The sequence below is a fragment of the Triturus cristatus genome, chromosome 10 (genome assembly GCF_964204655.1).
Source record: "Triturus cristatus chromosome 10, aTriCri1.1, whole genome shotgun sequence".
NCBI classification, from domain to species: Eukaryota; Metazoa; Chordata; class Amphibia; order Caudata; family Salamandridae; genus Triturus; species Triturus cristatus.
In genome coordinates, this window is record NC_140593.1 from 616,768,610 (window position 1) to 616,785,975 (window position 17,366).

At 45.8% G+C, this 17,366-nt stretch overlaps 1 protein-coding gene across 7 annotated transcripts in view; it reads right to left on the bottom strand.

Annotated features, from left to right (window-relative positions):
* Positions 1-9,795: 9,795 nt before the first annotated feature.
* Positions 9,796-17,366, bottom strand: part of ABCA3 (ATP binding cassette subfamily A member 3) — a 477,048-nt gene continuing 469,477 nt past the window's right edge. For all 7 annotated transcript variants that reach the window (XM_085632155.1, XM_085632148.1, XM_085632149.1 and 4 more), the window contains one exon: positions 9,796-15,404. In XM_085632155.1, coding sequence (XP_085488281.1) covers positions 15,273-15,404 — 132 coding nt within the window. In that variant the 3' untranslated portion in view covers positions 9,796-15,272. The remainder of the gene's footprint in view (positions 15,405-17,366) is intronic.

The window sequence follows — 17,366 nt, forward strand, 5'->3', positions numbered from 1 at the left end:
CCGGTGTCGGCGCCGGCAGAGGAGGGGTCGTGAGGTCGACCGGCACCGACTGAGATCCAGGCCTGGATCCCGCGGGGACCTGCGGCGTCGGGCCCGAAGTCGATGACGGCACCGGAGCGCTAGGCCTCCCAGTCGAGCCCGCGGGGCCCGAAGGCGTGCCGGCAGGCGTCGACGGCGGAGCCAGGCCCCTCATGGCCGAGAGGAAGGCACTGATCTCCGCCGGAGTCGCGTCAGTCCCAGGGACCGGCAGGTATGGGGACGGACGCAGCTCCTGCAGCTCCGAAGGAGCCGCGGGGTGGTACCACCCGGACCCTCGACCGAGTCGCGCGACCGGCGAGGGGAGTCCGAAGAGCGATGTCGTCTCTTGGACTTCTTACTATGCTTCGACTTACCCGAAGACTTGGAACCCGACAAGCGGTGATGATGGCTGCGGCTCCGCGACCGGTCCCTCGACCTCCTCCTCGACCGGGACCGTGTACGGCACGGAGCCGAGTGCCGGAGCTCGAGAAGCTTGCGGGACCGCTCCCGCCTAGCCTTCGAGGGCAAGGCACGACTCCGCATCATGGTCGGCCCCAAGGCAGTAAAGGCAGCGGCGGTGGTGGTCCGTTACCGACATCAGTCGGTGACAGGAGTCACAGGCTTTGAAACCAGGCATCCTACCGGCACCAGTATCAACGAGAGTAGACAAGAGTCCAAAAAGTTTAGTCAAAAAGTGACTAAAAGGGTAAGCTCTTCCCGGATTGGCGCGGTCTGGCGCGGAAAAAAGAAGAACTGACGTCAGCGCGCGAGAGCGGCGTCTAAGTACTCCGACGACGTCATTCCGGCGCACGACGCCGACGACGGACATGGAGCCGCAGACGACGCCTAGCGACGCGCAAAGGGTATTGCTGACGAAAAATCTTTCCGGATCCAGCCTGACGCCTGGGGATATTCTAAGGTGAGGAATCTAACTAATGTGTTTCTTTCAGATTTACCCATTTAAAAAAAATATTTTTTTAGTCAAACAGATACTTTTAATCAGATTTCTTTGAAGTTTAAGTTGTGCTATGAATGCATTTAGATGATTTTCGATGGGATGTAAGTATGAATATTGAAGGCATAACCAACATCCACTTTTGTACAATGCCCTATACAACGAGTTCCTTAATTTCTAGCATAACTTTTCATCCTCTAATTTTAGCCACCAAACATTTCATATTTTTATTTACCTAAGACCACCACCCAGAGGACGCCCATGAGTTCCACGCTCTTCCCCACAAGCGCAATCCATGGCCCCCCGTAATCCACCAGTCTTAAGGTTTTTTCGTAGTACATGGTGTCCTGTTGGTTCCTTCTGCACTGCTTCACAGTCTTCCCTCAAAACCCATCGCTCCCTCTTTTTACACTTTGTTTTGGTTCTGCCTCCTATCCATCCAAGGTCCAAAGAACCCATAGAAGTGAAGTTGAAATGGAGCAGTCTAGTACAGCACAGTTTAATCTTGCACCATAATCAGTAATAACGCTGTTGGAGAAATGTATGCTTTGGAGTAAACTTAGAAACACAGGGGCTTATTTACAAGACCCTTGCGCCGCAGGTGCTTCACTTGGCGTGACGCACCGGCGGTGCAACCTGCTGCCTAATATTTACAAGCACATGTAAAGCCACCCTGTGTGGCTTTATGTGTGCTTGTAAATATTGCCCCTTTTCACACAACACTTTACATGTTATGGGCGTGACATGGATGTTACTGTGTGTGTTCCTTGCAACACCCATGTCCACTGATGCAGTTCAAGCAATCGTAAACCTGGAAATGAGTCAGGGGTGGCATAGCGAGGCACAACGAGGGGACATTTTTTAAATTCTTCTTGTTTTTTCACGTCTTTCAATGCGTGCTGCATTCTACAGCATGCATTAGAAGAGGAAATCACCTCAATTGGTTGTTTTTTGCAGGAAGGGGCACCTTCCTGCACAAAAACAATCTCCCCATGAAGCAGGCAACCTTGCACCATAGTGAAAGGATGCGCGTGCATGGCAGCACTTTGTGCGCCAGTGCAAGGAAAAGCACAGAGATGCGACATATTGTTGTAAATATGTAACACCTGTGCTTCAAAACTAACTCAGCAAAATGACTTGCTGCACCGCGCTGCGTTAGCTTCGCGTAAATGGGGCCCTTAGAGAAAGCTCTTGATACCTCAGTAGTTCTATTATTTAATTATTATTATTATTTAAAACATTTATAAAGCGCAACTGTCACCTGGCAGGTATCCTGGCGCTGGTAGCTACTCTTGTGGTTTATTGACGGGGGTGAACTGGAACTGAACCGGTTTTTATAGGGACAGGGGAAAGAGCCAAGTTTTAATACGTTTCCTGAATGGGAAGAGGTGAGGGATATGGCGTATGTCGACAGGTAGACTGTTCCATAGCTTGGCTACAGCTACTCGGAACGATCTTCCTCCCATCCTGGCCCTCTTACAGCTGGGCACTCTCGCGAGGCAGGCAGTTGTGGACCTGAGTGTTCTTGTGGGAGTATACCAGGAGAACAGACGTTGAAGAGGTCTGGGTCCTATTCCATGTAATGCCTTGAAGACCAGGCAAAGGGCCTTGAAAGCAATGCGTTGCCTCAAAGGCAGCCAATGCAACTCGGCCAGTGCGGCAGTGGCCGAGGATCTCCTGGTCCATCCCAGAGCCAGTTTGGCTGCTGCCGACTGGACTCGTTGGAGTCTGTCCAGTAGTGTCGCAGGGGATTCAAGCAGCAGGGCGTTGCAGTAGTCAAGGCGACTAAGAATAGTACACCTGACTACTAGAGCTCTGGCGGAGGATGGAAGTAGAGGCAAGACTTTGCGCAGTGAGCGCATAAGGCCAGAGCAAGTTGCGACTGTTCTTGAGACCTGTGTTTCCATGCTTAATTGATGGTTGAGCATGACGCCCAGGTTGCGAACGGTGGTAGCTGGTAGGGGGTTGTTGGAGTTTTCCGGGGGCCAGAACTCAGCGGGCAGAGGGCGAGGTATGCGACTCGCAGGGCAGTACATCACCTCGGTTTTCGAGGCGTTGAACTGGAGTGAGTTCCGGTGCAACCAGCATGCCGTGTCTCGTAGGCAATCATGGAAGGCTTGCAAGGGAATGGAGTCTTCGCCTTCCCACGAGAGAAGGAGCTGAGTATCGTCCGCATAGTTTACTGTGGTCATGTTGTGTGACTTAATTAACGTGACCAGAGGTTTAAGGTAAACATTAAAAAGAATCGGACTGATAGAGGAACCCTGGGGGACACCGTGAGGGACAGGGGAGAAAACCGATTGGAAAGGGGGGGAGGGAAACAGCCTGTTTTCTGTCGCTGAGGTAGGAGTGAAACCAGATCAGGGCCGTGCCGTCGATCCCTGCCGATTTCAACCGCTGTAGCAAGATCCTATGATTGACAGTATCGAATGCGGCAGACAGGTCAAGTAAAATGAGGGCCACGGGTTGGCCCCTGTCTGCATTCGAAGCTCCTCCATGGCCGTGAGCACCGCGGTTTCAGTGCCATGGGCTGGGCGAAACCCAAATTGGAATTCGTCCAAAAAATGGTGCTGCTCGAGGTGTGTTGAGAGGTATTTACTGAACCAGCGTTCGAGCACCTTCACCGGGAAAGGCAGGAGTGATATGGGGCGGAAGTTGGACAGACAATCTGGGTTTAGCGTGGGTTTCTTTAGCAGCGGGGTTATAAGCGCTTGCTTCCAGGAGCGGGGAACGACGCCGCAGCTCAGGGATTGATTACAAATCAAACGAAGGGTGTGAAATAGTAGATGCCCGCAGGTTTTCCATATTTTCGGTGGCAGAGGGTCAAGGGGGGATCCGGAAGTGATGCCCTGTGCGACTATTTCAAATTCCGTTTGAGGAATAGGAGGGAAAGCCAGCAATTTATCCGTGGGAGGACAGGGTGGCCTCAGAGATTCAAGGTCAGTGAGATTAGTTTTGGAAAGGGTGGAGAGAGTGGAAGATGGGGACGTTGCCAGGTTGTTAATGATAGTCTCAATTTTATCAGTAAAGAACTGGGCGAGGCTATCACAGAGGGACTGAGAGGGGGGGATGGAGTTTTTGATGCAGTCAGGGTGTAAGATATTGTCCAGAATCTGAAATATACTTTTTGGACTGTTAGCCGCATTGGTAATGGTGGAACAGTAGTAGTTCGCTTTACTCTCTGCAATAGCGGATTTGTAGTCCTGGAGTGCCTTCTTCCAGAGGGCTTTGTTGTTGTTACTATATCCGTGTCTCCACTTTCTCTCAGCTTGCTTGCAGGCTGATTTGAGGGTTTTCAAAGAGTCGTTATACCAGGGAGCCGAGGCTCTACCTTTCGGTTTACAGAGTTTAAGAGGGGCAGCAGAGTCCGCAAGGGAGGTGATTCTCGAGCTAAAGAGTCTATAGTTATCTTCCACAGAATTGGTAGTGGTGAAACTGTCCTCCACCTCGAAGGTTCTGGTGGAGGTGCTGAGTTTTTCTAACGCTTTCCAGTTTCGGTACAAGAATTGTGGAGGCGGGTGAGATTTGGCTTTGCTTGTTGTGGCATTATTGATATAGAATTTGATGAGCGAGTGGTCTGTCCAACTCATAGGCAGGATGTCGCCTATTTGGGTTAGGCCTGGGCTCGAGAAGATAAGATCGAGTCGGTTGCCTGCGGAATGAGTGGGGTCCTTTACCAGTTGTTGGGAGGCCTACACTATCACAGGACAGCCGAAGGTTGTCTAGACCTGCGTCTAGGCCCGCCATTTGGCCAAAGATTAAAATCTCCTAGAAGTACTAGTTTACTGTGAGAGGTTGCCATGTTGGTGATGGTCGTGAGAAAGGCTTGCTGTTGCAAGAGAGAAAAGGCCCCAGGTTGACGATAGCAGATGATTACCGTAAAAATATCTCCTTGATGGCGGTTTATAGACAGACCAAAGAGCTCGATTCCAGGAATCGGGTCTATGTCTAGGATGTTCGTTTGCCACGAGGCTTTGAGAATGACACCAACACCGCCACCGCGGCCCTTGGGTCTAGGAAGATGAAGAATGTTAAAGTTTAGCGGACAGGCGGCTGCTAGGTCAGTCTCACAGTTTGCGTGTGTCCAGGTCTCAGTTAAAAAGAGTACATCAAGATGGTGTGACTCGATAAGAAGATTGATTTCGGTGGCGTGTTTTGGTAAGGATCTTACGTTCAGGAGGCCTCCTACAGTTAGGTCCTTGTGTGTGAAGTCAGTTAAAGGAAAGGCAGTCTCTTCGAAGGAGAGCTTACCTTCATACGCATACCCTCGAAGGTCGAGCAAAGCCTCCCGGGTGGAGTCGGGGGATGATGGGCTGTGCCGGACAGGGTGTGTGGCGCTAGGCGCGTCCTCGTCGCGGACGAGTGCAGACGAGCTTGCCTTAAGCGCGCCTTCGGCGCGCAATCGGCGTGCCCGCTGCGCTCGTCCGCTGCGCTTCCGACATTGACACATAGTTTATAGTGGTCACGGGTAGCGTGGGAGGGGGGCGTGGCCAACAAGAAGTTCTACATCAGTGTGGAACTTTTCATCTGTTGATTATTTCTAATAAGACTACTCCATGTGGCTATTTGTATTAGACACTGGTTCAATCAAGTAGCACCGGTCTAATTTGCAGACATTCAATATTTCGTTGCTGCAACGGTGGAAGGAAACTATGGACAACGATTCATCTGAATTGTATCCTGTTTCTCCACATATTCAAAACAGAGCATTGTTATTTGTATAGAAAATACCAATATTGTGCATTCAGTCCTTTCACTGCTTAGCAAGGATGTGATCGTACTGCAGAAAAAAAATGAACACATATTTACAATGAATTGTGTTTTATGGTAGATCAAAATGGCCCCCTCCGGGATCTGCAGCATCAACTCCACAATCACTGCTGCTTTTTCGGGGTATTGAGCATAGACCCCTCCAGTCCAGCACTTATTCGACTCCTACTTGTAGCCTTCCAGCGATGCACAGATGCAGTCCGGTGAAAGTTACACTGAAGCCTGCATCATCTAGGAAAACTTGATGAACTGTGTCCGAGTGTGTTTTTTGTAGCTTGATAAAGAACAGCGTTATTAAGACCATATTTTCATGATTCCACTAGTCGGTAATAACAAGCAATTATACTCGAAAATGGAAGAACATTTAAGTGCCCAAACCCCTAGATGTACATTTTTATTTGGTATGGCATGTGACAGCAGCTCTTCACATTGCACATATACAAAGTACTTGCTATTGCAGTATGGTAATGTTGCATTTATTCTGCATACAATGGACATTAGGGCAGTGCCCGACTACAGAAACACACAATCATCCCGAGCCCGAAATTGTCATGCAGTAGACTTGAATTCCCAATAGTGTGCAACTTGCGCTACCAGTCAGCGTTTTGTCCAGGCAAGTTATCCCAGGGCCGTTTAGGGCAATTTATGACTGATTTTGCCCACTACAAACGACCCTCTGGGATTTAATTGGTAAACCCATACCAGTCATTTTCTGGATGCCCCTGGTATTCAATGTCTTCAATTTTTGTATTGTCACCTTGTACAGCTACAACTAGTAGTTTCTCCCCCTCCCCTTACTTAGTGGCCACAATCGTGTCACTATTTAAGCCTCCTCTCACAATAAGACTTATATCGCCCGCTCTCATTCATAAACGTTGAAGCAAATATCGTGGCCAAAGTCCTGGTGAACAGATTGTTACTCTTGTTACCTGATCTAGTCCGTCCCGATCAGGTGGAATGTATTCCTGGTACGTCAGCCACTTATAACCTCTGCTCCCTGTTTGCCCTATGCATCAGCTGAGCCTGCAACTTAGTGCTGTGGTTGTCTTTTTGGATGCCACCAAGGCGTTCAACTCTCTAGAGTGGATCTGCCTATTCGCTGCCCATCTAGAATGGTCTTTCCCGACAGTTACATACACTGGGGTAAACTCCTGAATATGCAGCCGTCGACTCAAGTGAGACTGAACAGACTTCTTCCAGATACACTGCCATTGGGAAAGGGCAGGCAGCAGGGCTTTCCACTCTACTCTATGCCTTGGCTGTCAAACTGTTGGCCAGTGTGATTCGACAATTACACGGCCAATGTGGCCTTAATTTCACCCTTCTATCTCATTGTACGTGAATGATATCACTATATTTAGGCAACTCTGCCCACAATCTAAGCCCCGTCATTTATCAATTCATGCTATTCAAAGCTGTATCCGGCATCACTATCAATTGGAATAAATACACGGCGTTCCTACTTACTCCCAACACACAAGAGGTTTCTCTTGAGTTCCCTATTCCTTGGTGCACTACGTCAGTCAAATATTTGGCTGTCTGTGTTCTCCACAATAAAATTGTGCTGTAGGAAAACTACGGGGTGGCAATGACCAATGTGGAGGATCAGGTCAATAAATGGCACCACCTACCCCTTACTCTAATGGTCCCTCTAGCCTTGATGAAAATGGTTATCCTACTGCAACTGCTATACCTGTTTTTTAATCATTTCCTCATCTTTCTAACCTAACAGTTCTTTGGTGTGTTAAGATCACACACAATTTCCCTGGCAAGGGCAGGCAAACAACCAAGTGTTTGTTGGGAAACTCTTATCTTACCATATGCCCAGGATGGTCTAGTGAGCCAGACTTCAGCTTCTACTGTATATAAACTCAGCAATGTGCTAACATAGCCCCTTGGGGCACTAACTGGTCAGTAGCCCTCTTGTGGCTACTCCAAGATCAGCTTGGTGGCCTGCACCAACGAGCCTGGGATGGCATCCGTTGCAGATTGAAACTATCAACGCTCTGCGCCCCACAACAGGCATTTACCCAGAACCCACTGATTCAGCTCATGCAGGAGTCGCAAGTCCTCTGTAGGTCGGGAGATTGGGAATTGCGCCAGACGGAAGATATTTATCCCCATGGGACAGTTCCTTTACTATGCATCCCTTGTAGCCAACTGGGATTCTACAACACTAGACAGATTCACATACCTTTGGCTTCGTGCACAAGCCCATCCAATAAACACTTAGTAACCATGTTATACCCAATCCAGCAGGCCAAGACCTGGTGGTGCTCCCTAGGGCCAGATGAATTTGTGAGGGGGGCACCTATCTCAGCCAAAAAATGGACCTTCTGCTGTGAGCAAATGGGGATGTTGTCCCCAAATGGTCAATTATGCCTCATTCACTTTATGTTTCTGCGCTGTGTTTACCACACACCTCTTCATTTGGCAAGATGCCAGCTGAGGGTGGACTCCTGCTGCATTGGATTTTGCATTAGATGTGGTACCATGGATGTAGACTTCATACACCTTGAAAGGGCCTGCCCCTCACTAGGCGAATACTGAACGACGATATTTGACGCTCTTTCGAAGATGACTAACTTATCTTTCGAGCCCTCACCAAGGATGGCATTGCTGGATTACATGTCCAATGTGGGCAACGGCGTTTAGTGTCAATCGCTTGTTTGTTGGTCAAGAGGTGGGTACCATGAAGCTGGGGGCAGAGACAAATCCCCACTGTCTGGCAATGGATGCTCCACAGGGTCTAGTGCAATAAGCATCTGGAACTGTGTTATTCTACCATGCCCCCGCCAGTAGGCCTAAAGACATTTGGGGGCCTCTACCAGCTTACTGGTGACAGAACGCACCATTGGCGGATTGAGAATGACTGGGATGCGAATAGAGGTGTGGGGTGCCTGGACAATGCTATGGATTCTTCACCTGGGTTGGCAATGGGATCAGCTGCCTGTATGTAGTTAAAGTGAGGGCCAGTCTGTGGGATGGTGGTCTGTGGAAGTTTGACCTCTGAGAGTAGACCTAGGACTGTGGAAATAATTCCTTCCTGCCTGGACTGGTTTTGTTTTCGGGAGACTACCTAATGCGAGCCAATAACTAACGATATGTATAATGATTATGGATTCTGTTGTCCTCTGCATGTACCACTGTACCTCATGCTGTGCTTCAATATGCTGTTGGTCACTTATGCTGAGTTTTACAGGAAAAATACTTAAACTTTTTTTTATTTTCTAAAGTTTTACACCGATTGCAAGGAAAGCTATCCCTCGAGTCACCATTGTGTGTAGTATGGCAAGTTGGGTCTATAAACAGTGTTTGTTCATCTAAATGAATATGTGCCGATTGTGGTCGTAGCAGTGAAACATGCTGAACACCATTCTTGAGTTTACACATGCAAAATATGGTCTCAGATGGGTGCCGATAAATCACCAGTAAAGCCCTCATGAATGTGTTCCAACAGCTTTAATTTTTGTTTCTGTGCCCTTACACATGCCTTTGTGGCACCTACACTCTTGATAGGGACAGGGATTTAAGCAGCACACTTCTGTTCCTTTAGTAAGGACTAGCCGTAGGGTTCAGCATTCAGGTTAGCACACCTCTTGTATCTCGTGCAACAGCCAAGGAACTCCCAATAATGGTGGAGTTCCTAACTAGAAGTGGGACCACCACCACCCTTGGTGTTCCCGTGAGGTGTCTCCTTCACATTTTGTGTACACAGCACACAGTGTGCTGCTGGGTAAGACCATGCAGGATCATTCCTTTTTTGCTTGCATACCTCTGAATTTATGCAATGAGGGTGTTCCTCTTCTATAGGAGGCGGTTTAGGCACTGACACACTTACATGATTAATTTTGCGTAAACCGAAGTGTCTTTTCCAGGATTTGTGTCTTTTTATAAAGGTTTACCGGGTATACCTTGAGAAAATTGTGAAGCCCAAGTGAAATACCTTGTGTAACTACAAGTCGTCAAAAGCAGTTCTGCAAGATATTCCCCACTTCCCAATCGGAAAAATCAGACTCTGTTGCAAAACAAAAAAACTGTGACTAACACTATTAATGTGAAATAATTATATTTCCCCAAGGTGTGTTTAGTGTCCATAGGAATAATAGCACTTGAACTGAGTGGTTGAGTACCAACATAACTGTGACTGACTGGACTGAAATAAAGTTGTTGGACCATTATCATTCCCTGTAACTTTCCAGTCAGAGGACTGAATGAGGGCGTGCTGCAAAATGGATTTTCATTACAAATAGCAACAAACATTTCTTGTACATTTTTGGCAGAAGCATGACAGTCCAATCACAAGGGGAAGACAATACACCATAAACAGACACCACAGTTCCACTTGTAATGTCAAAACTGCAGCATAAATATTGGTTAATTTAATATGTACAATCATAGTGATTTTAGTGCAATATTTAAAATTTGCATTGGTCGTCAGTAAGTATTCATGGTTGTCGCTTTCTAAATATGAATCTCAAACTACATTACACGAAACAGGCCAAACTGTTAAAATACAATATTAGCAGGTTTGAGGCAGTGCTGGTTTCTGATCTCTCCCTCCCCCTGGATCCCCAAGACAAACATCTTGGCCTACTCCTCTTTTTTGCAGGATAAAGTGCCTATGAAGCTCTAGCACCAGACGTAAAGTTACAGCAGGCCACTTCCATATAGCCCAACGTATACAGCGCTTGTAATAAATCCTTATTAATGTACATTGTAGAGTCGACTTACAGTACATAACATGAAATTCCTCGACTTCACGGCCATGGTGTAATCCTTCTCTTAAATTATACATTTTGATAGGCCATCACGGTTACGTCTCTGTATTGCGACACTACAGCTGGTGGCATGGTGCAGAATGCTTATACAGGGCTTGGGAAGCAATTATGAATCACTTTCTTGCAAACAATTAATGAAGCAGGTTCTCCCATAGATATACAAGATAAACCTTCAACTACAAAATGGTATATCAAGATTTAAACATCTAACTCTTTGGCAGGAAACTAACTGCACATGAATGAACCCACTCCATCATATATTCCCAAAACCCACCGAAACTGTTATGTTGGAGACCAGAATGTGCAAACAGAATTTAGCACTGTTCTTTGTAGATTGAATACTTCACTTAGAAAGAACCTTAGTAACAAGATATAGCTACTGTCTGACTAGAAACTTCTGTCCAGCATCCTCAATGTACATACTTCTGTTGGATCCAACAACGCATGGTGGCAACTTAGTTGTCCAAAGGCATCAATGATAGTAGAGGACATTTGCAAATAGTGATTTTGAAAGAGTACTGGCAGGTGGGACTTGGAGGAAGGACCAGAAAGGACAGCAGGCCCTTTCAAGGAAAGGTCTGTTTACACACAAGTAATATTTGTAAACCTTTAATGATAAGCCGAAAGGATCTCTGGTGATACTGGGCATCATAGAAGAAATTAGTGCTTCTTCCCTGGGGAAGGGAGCTACTACAGTCCATAATTTCAAAACACTTTAACTCAAAAGGAAGAACAGAAAAATGGGGACGGAGGAGGCTGCTCAAAAGGTACGCACTTCCCATAGATGCCTTCCTGGGTCCTCTCAAGCATGATGGAGGCTCCTTGTAAATATGGAAATTTGATCAAAATAAAGTAATAGTTTAGGTAAGAAGATAAAAAATATGTTTCAAAATAAGGATATTTCATTTTTACTCTTCGTAATGGATATTATTCTGACAACACAATAGATGCGATTTCAGTTAATTCATATCTACTACAGGGGACTGAAATCCCGAAAAAAAGCACAGACTCAATGGTGGGTTGCGCAAGGAAGAGGGCTGGACAGTTCCTGATGGGATAAAACAGTATTTGCCAAACAAAATGGATAGCTTGTAGCAGCACACATGCCTGTTAATCCCATCCTAAAACAGCAGAGTGATGCATAACAAAGTGCAGAATGGTGCAGAGGTTTGGGCAGTTACACACACAACATCCTTTAAAATACAAAAAAAAACACTCTACCCTCTTATCTGCTCCGTTTTTGTGACTGGAGCCAGATAATTTCATATGGCCTTCATTTAAAGATAAAGTAAGCTATCGTTACCCAAACGATTCTGCCGAGGCCCAAATTCATAACAGATGAACTGCAGTGCAGCCATACATTATAATTCTATTTTTGTTCTGCCTATATCCAGTGCAATAATCAGCCACTGTTATAACCCATGTATCACACATGCCCAGCACTGAAATTCACAAATAGTTATTGGATGGAAGAGCTCCAAGGAGGGTTAGCTGACTCTAGGCAAAAAAACAGGACTCCCGTCTCTTAAGCAGGAAGCAGATGCAATGGGCGGCGAGGCTTCTGTGTCAGGATTTATACTACTGACTAAAGCCTCTGACTTAGATCCATTCTTTTTCAGGGCACTAGTGTTTTCCTTCTGGTGCACCACTCTTAATTAGAGGTTGTTTTTTCTGCAGTGGATGCAAACACGTGAAAACATCTTGTTGGGACAACCGCGAGTAAAATTTAGATAGGAGGCGGAATTATACTGCTGATGTTGCATGTCTGATGGGAGGAATCACATGTGTCATCAGGGCTTCATGTATAATCATCGGCTACTGGAAGACATGATCAACACTAGCAAAGAGTGTAGTAGTTTGAGTTATGTTGGTCAGTCTCTTGGCTGTGCCCAGACATCAGATGTTTCTGCCACGGTTTGCGGCTTGGAGTCAAAGGTGATCATAGTAAAGAAATCACCTTTTTTCCTGAATCCATGGGTTTTACAACTCACTTCACTGTTTTTAGAAGATAAAGTTCAGTTATTGGAGGAAAATGGGCTAGGTTTAGTTTAACTACAGATTAGCCAGGGTTTACAAACAATAGGAAGGGCAGCTACATTTACAACGGATGGCCCCAGCGCTTCCCTCTACAAGCCGCCTCTGTAGATAGTGGACCAAAAGAATTCCAGAAAGGAAGATTTAGGGGGAACCTTTCCACAGAGTTTAAGGCAAGGGCTGTCATGCTAAACTGCCAGGAATGTTTGCTTACAGGGCTATGAAGCCACGAACAGTGATTTACCTCAGCCATTCCTTCTTCACAGATTGTTCGGGCTGATGTAGTAAGACTAATTAATTTACAAGGACTGAGAAAAACTTTGACAAGATTGACCAAGGGCAGGTAGAGCCTAGCAAGCCCCACGGCAAGTCAGTCGCAGAGCAGAAGAAAAATGACAGAAACATTAGGAGAATGTATTCTCTTAAAAAGTGTGGGATACTCAGAACAAAAGTGTACCATAGGGCCACGAGGACAGCCAATGAAACCACACTTTGCGATATTTCAAGATTTAGTTGTCTGAGACTTAATTTTCATATGAGGGAAGCATCCCACAGTGCCACAGGCAAAACTGAAAAAAAGGAAGAAGGGAGGCTCTGCCAGAAGATGTCTGGTACCTTTCAAATCACAACAGCTTCAAAGGAATTATGTGGCACGTGCATACAGTAAAACCGACCAAGGCAACCTGTGATGTCACAGATTCATACTGAAGCAGTACCTCTTCTCTCTCCCCCAGCTAAGAGAAACATGCAACCTAACCTCAGCTGGCCTCGAGGCCAGCTTTGCGCAGGATACTATACAATTTCTTTCTAATGCTTCATAGGAGCAGCCTGTGGCAGGGAGTGGCAACAAACTTAGAGCTGTGATGGGTCCAGAAACAGACATGTATCTCTTTATGTAGAATATCTGAATATCCCTAAAGATTCACAGCCTTGACAGGGTGAGGAGCATGGCGTTCAGGCTGGCTGGAGGTCCACAAGTTTGACTGTAGGTCCAGTAGTTCAACCTAGCTTTAGGTAAAGCACGATTGTGGCCTATGTTCTAAAGACATGCTGCCATTACACTCCAATCCCCCTCTCTAATCGTGGAAAAGCGTGAACCCACATGACGTTGCCTCAGTTTCATTTTTCAGCGCTAGTTGTAATTTCCATTGTAATCAGATAGTTTAACTTTCGAGGAAAACCAAATCACATTCATTAAGAAAAAATAAACCATCAAAGAAAGTGGTTTGGCCACGTCTAAACACAGCAGCAGGGAATTTGGAAAAAAGACAACGGGGAATAACAGAGCCTCAATTAACCACCCATCTTACATAAAATGCCCAGAGGAAAGCTTTGGATGGCAAACATAGCACACTGTCACCTTTCTTGCGGAAAATAAGCTGAGTACTAATACCCTAAAAGGGGAAAGAGACTACGGGTCCTTCTTGGTACCTTGATGGCACAAATAGGGGGTTTCGATCACTATGGGTAGCAAAGAAATGACTTGCATATAATGTGCCAAGAACTTCAAATCTATTTTCAACTAGAATAAAAAAACATTTTGAATGTCTTGTAGGGTTCAAGGATCAGTGAGTTAGGAATGAATTGATCCTATTGTTTTCAGCAGCTGTCACTCAAATTGATCCAACATAAAGCAAAGTCAGAACTGCCCCAAACTGTGAGGCACACACTACAGCACACAGCACATATTTGGAACCCAACTCTGCTTTCAAATGGGTCTTTACGTATTAAGAGAGTGGGGCAAAGAGCAACACAGACAAAAAGTACCCAAGTGGACAAAAGCGGGAAATCTTTCGATTCAGAGGGCTAATGTATGAAGGAGTTTGGACCCTACATTCTAAGTACATCTTCTGAGAAAACGCGAGTGGCCCACAGGTGCATTCACGTCTGTGCTTACTATGCACACACATAAGATTCCACACACATACAGCATTCTTTTTTGGGCTGTTCTTCCCCTTCCAATTTTTATTTTTTACTTCTAAAATAGTTTCCCTTCATTTTGCTGCACATTTACCTGTTCTCCCTCAGCCTGGACAGACTTTATGTGATGGCAAGTATCATACTTATTATCGTGATGCAATGGCAAGGCCTTAACCCAGAATATTGAACGGTTTGCATCTCTTTTCTGTATATAGTCTGTAAACATGTATAGTGTCTCCTCGAGCACGGAAGGTTAGAGCGGAAGCCAGTGGATCACTCCAGCCCTTGCTAAATGAGGCACTAGTTTGGACCGATTCGTCCAGCAGCTGTCTTTGCAACCAGTAAAGTGTTTTGATGAGGTCTTTCACTATATGGAATCCTGTTGTTAATCTACCCAAGCATAGTAGAGTATGGAGGACACAGACGACCAATGGCTGGAGAGGAAATCTATCGAGGTGTGGCACGTCTAGTTCACTCTGACACAAAAGTAGCCATCACGTAGAGGTAATAGAGGGTGGTTTCCACCTGTGACTTATTTTTTGCCCTGCTTGGTCCCAACAGCCAGAAATTGATGGACGGAATGCTTTTCATTGAGAAACAAGGCATTAGTGTGGCGCATTCAGAGTTCCCCTTGCTCGCTCTTTTGATAGGTTCACGTATACGCGGGCCATTCAAGCAAACTTCCCTTGACCCGCGATGAAGTCGTTCATACACTTTCACAATAAGACACACGTTGATATATAAATTATTGTTGTTTGTTCCACAGATGCCCATTGGGTCAATTGAGAGTCCAGTCACTTCCCTCGCTCCCTCGTGCTCTGCTGGAAGCGTGTGAAGCTCATGAAAACTTGCTCTAGTGATATCTGGCTAACTGCATAATCCTCCAAGTGGTACATCTCTTTGGCTTTTTCCAACACCCCAAACACCTTAAAAAAAAGAAAGCAACTGCAAGTTAATACCAAGGAATTACAAATAAAAGTGCACGCTTTTCACTCATGGGCTCAAATATTGGTAATTTGTATACAATTCACACAAACGGCAAGATGTAACAGTTGTACGAGCAACGATACATACACACCTAGCAAGCTAAAACGTCACAGCAAGCAAATGTCCCGCCACACATCTGAGACCAGATAGTCAACAAGAACCTGAACCAAGTATTGAACTGTCCATCATGCGGCTAATAAAAGCAAAACGGTCAGTCACAGCACACCTGCCAATTGTTTTGATGTACTTTTCCTGAAATGTATCCTTCTACCCACACTCTGCAAAAGGTAGTCCACCAATTTCTGTACACGTGGTGTCACTTTCATCCCAGGTGCATCATAAACATTGTTCCCTTGTGGAACCAAATTGGTTTTACAATTACTTTCCTTAACTTCGGTTGATCACTATCCTACCTCCATTAGGGTGACCAGACGTCCCGGTTTTCCCCGGACGGTCCCCGTTTTTGGAGAAGTGTCCCCGTGTCCCGACACTTTTCTCCAATTCAATGAAATGTCCGGGTTTTTAAACAGTGTCCGGGTTAAACATACAAATGTCCCGGTTTTTCATTTGTTTCGGTTGTTTGAGCATGCGCGTGCATGCTCTCTTTGCACTGATTAAAGCGTGACGTTTAGGTGAGCGTTGTAGCAGGAAGGGAAATCGGGCTTTGAATGGGATGGGAGGTGGGGAGAGGTGCTCCTTTCATTCCACAGCGCGAGGTTCAGCGCTTTGAATGTGACCTCTGTCTCCAGGCCGAGAAGTCAAAGGATGCAATCTGCATACATTCACACCTGAATGCCGGTCACTTAGGGTGCTTCCAGAGATACCTTTGTTTTGTTAATGCAGCGCTCCTGCTCCAACAGCTACTGATGGCAGTGCGTCTTTGAATGTCTTTATTTTGTAAAAGCCTACTTGCAGGACCTGCTTATATCCTTGTTTAGAAACAGTAACCTGTTTGTACTTCGTGTCCAGTGCCGGCTTTAGGGCGGTGCGAGTGCCACCGCACCGGGTGCTGGCTTCCTGGGGGCGCCATGTTTTAAAGTTTATTGTGCTTTTGAAGCACCTGCTGCAGCGTTTCTTTACCCCCAGCAATTACCAGGCCTCACATAAATGTCAAGATAACTCGTGTGATTAATAATCTTCCTGGAGAGAGATCAGCATTTTGTATAGTTGAGGTTTTGACCGGTGAAGTTAGTGTAGAGGGTTAACATGCCTGCTGCAAAGAACCTGTACCAAGTAGATTACAGAGTGCGTATGATGTAAACAGATCAGCAGATTACTGCTTTCAAAAGAGATATCCTTTTGTTACTTGCAATTTATAACTTAAAGTCCTGATATAGAATAGTGAGCTATTAACTTTCATCCTAGAACTGCATACACACTGCAAAGTATACATTATTAGAGCATTGATTAATGTTGCAAAAAGGGATAATTTGGCTAGAAATCGATTCTTATTATTAAAGAAAACTCCCAACTATGCTGTTTCTTTTTCGACTCTGCGTTTGTGCTTCTCCACACAAAGCACTCTTAAACTATACTGCCTACCAGTATGGATGACATGTGACTCCCTACACTTTTAGTCCTTTGGCTTATGTAACATTTCCTATACACTGATTACACATGCATGATTGATTGTCTCTGTGTAATGTGTGTGTGATGCGAAGTGCTCGGACACCCTACACTGGTATGAGTGGCGCTATATAACTAATTCAATGCATCTGAGAGAGTGTGGTTATGGAGACTTGGTCACTGTTAAAGGGTGCTAGTGAGAGAATCCGTGGTGGAGGTGGTCTTGGGGGGGCGCCAACAAACACTGTCGCACAGGGCGCCACCAGCACTAAAGCCGTGGTCACCAACTATAGCAAATGTTGAGGCAAAGTCTGTTTAAATGGAATTAATGGTTA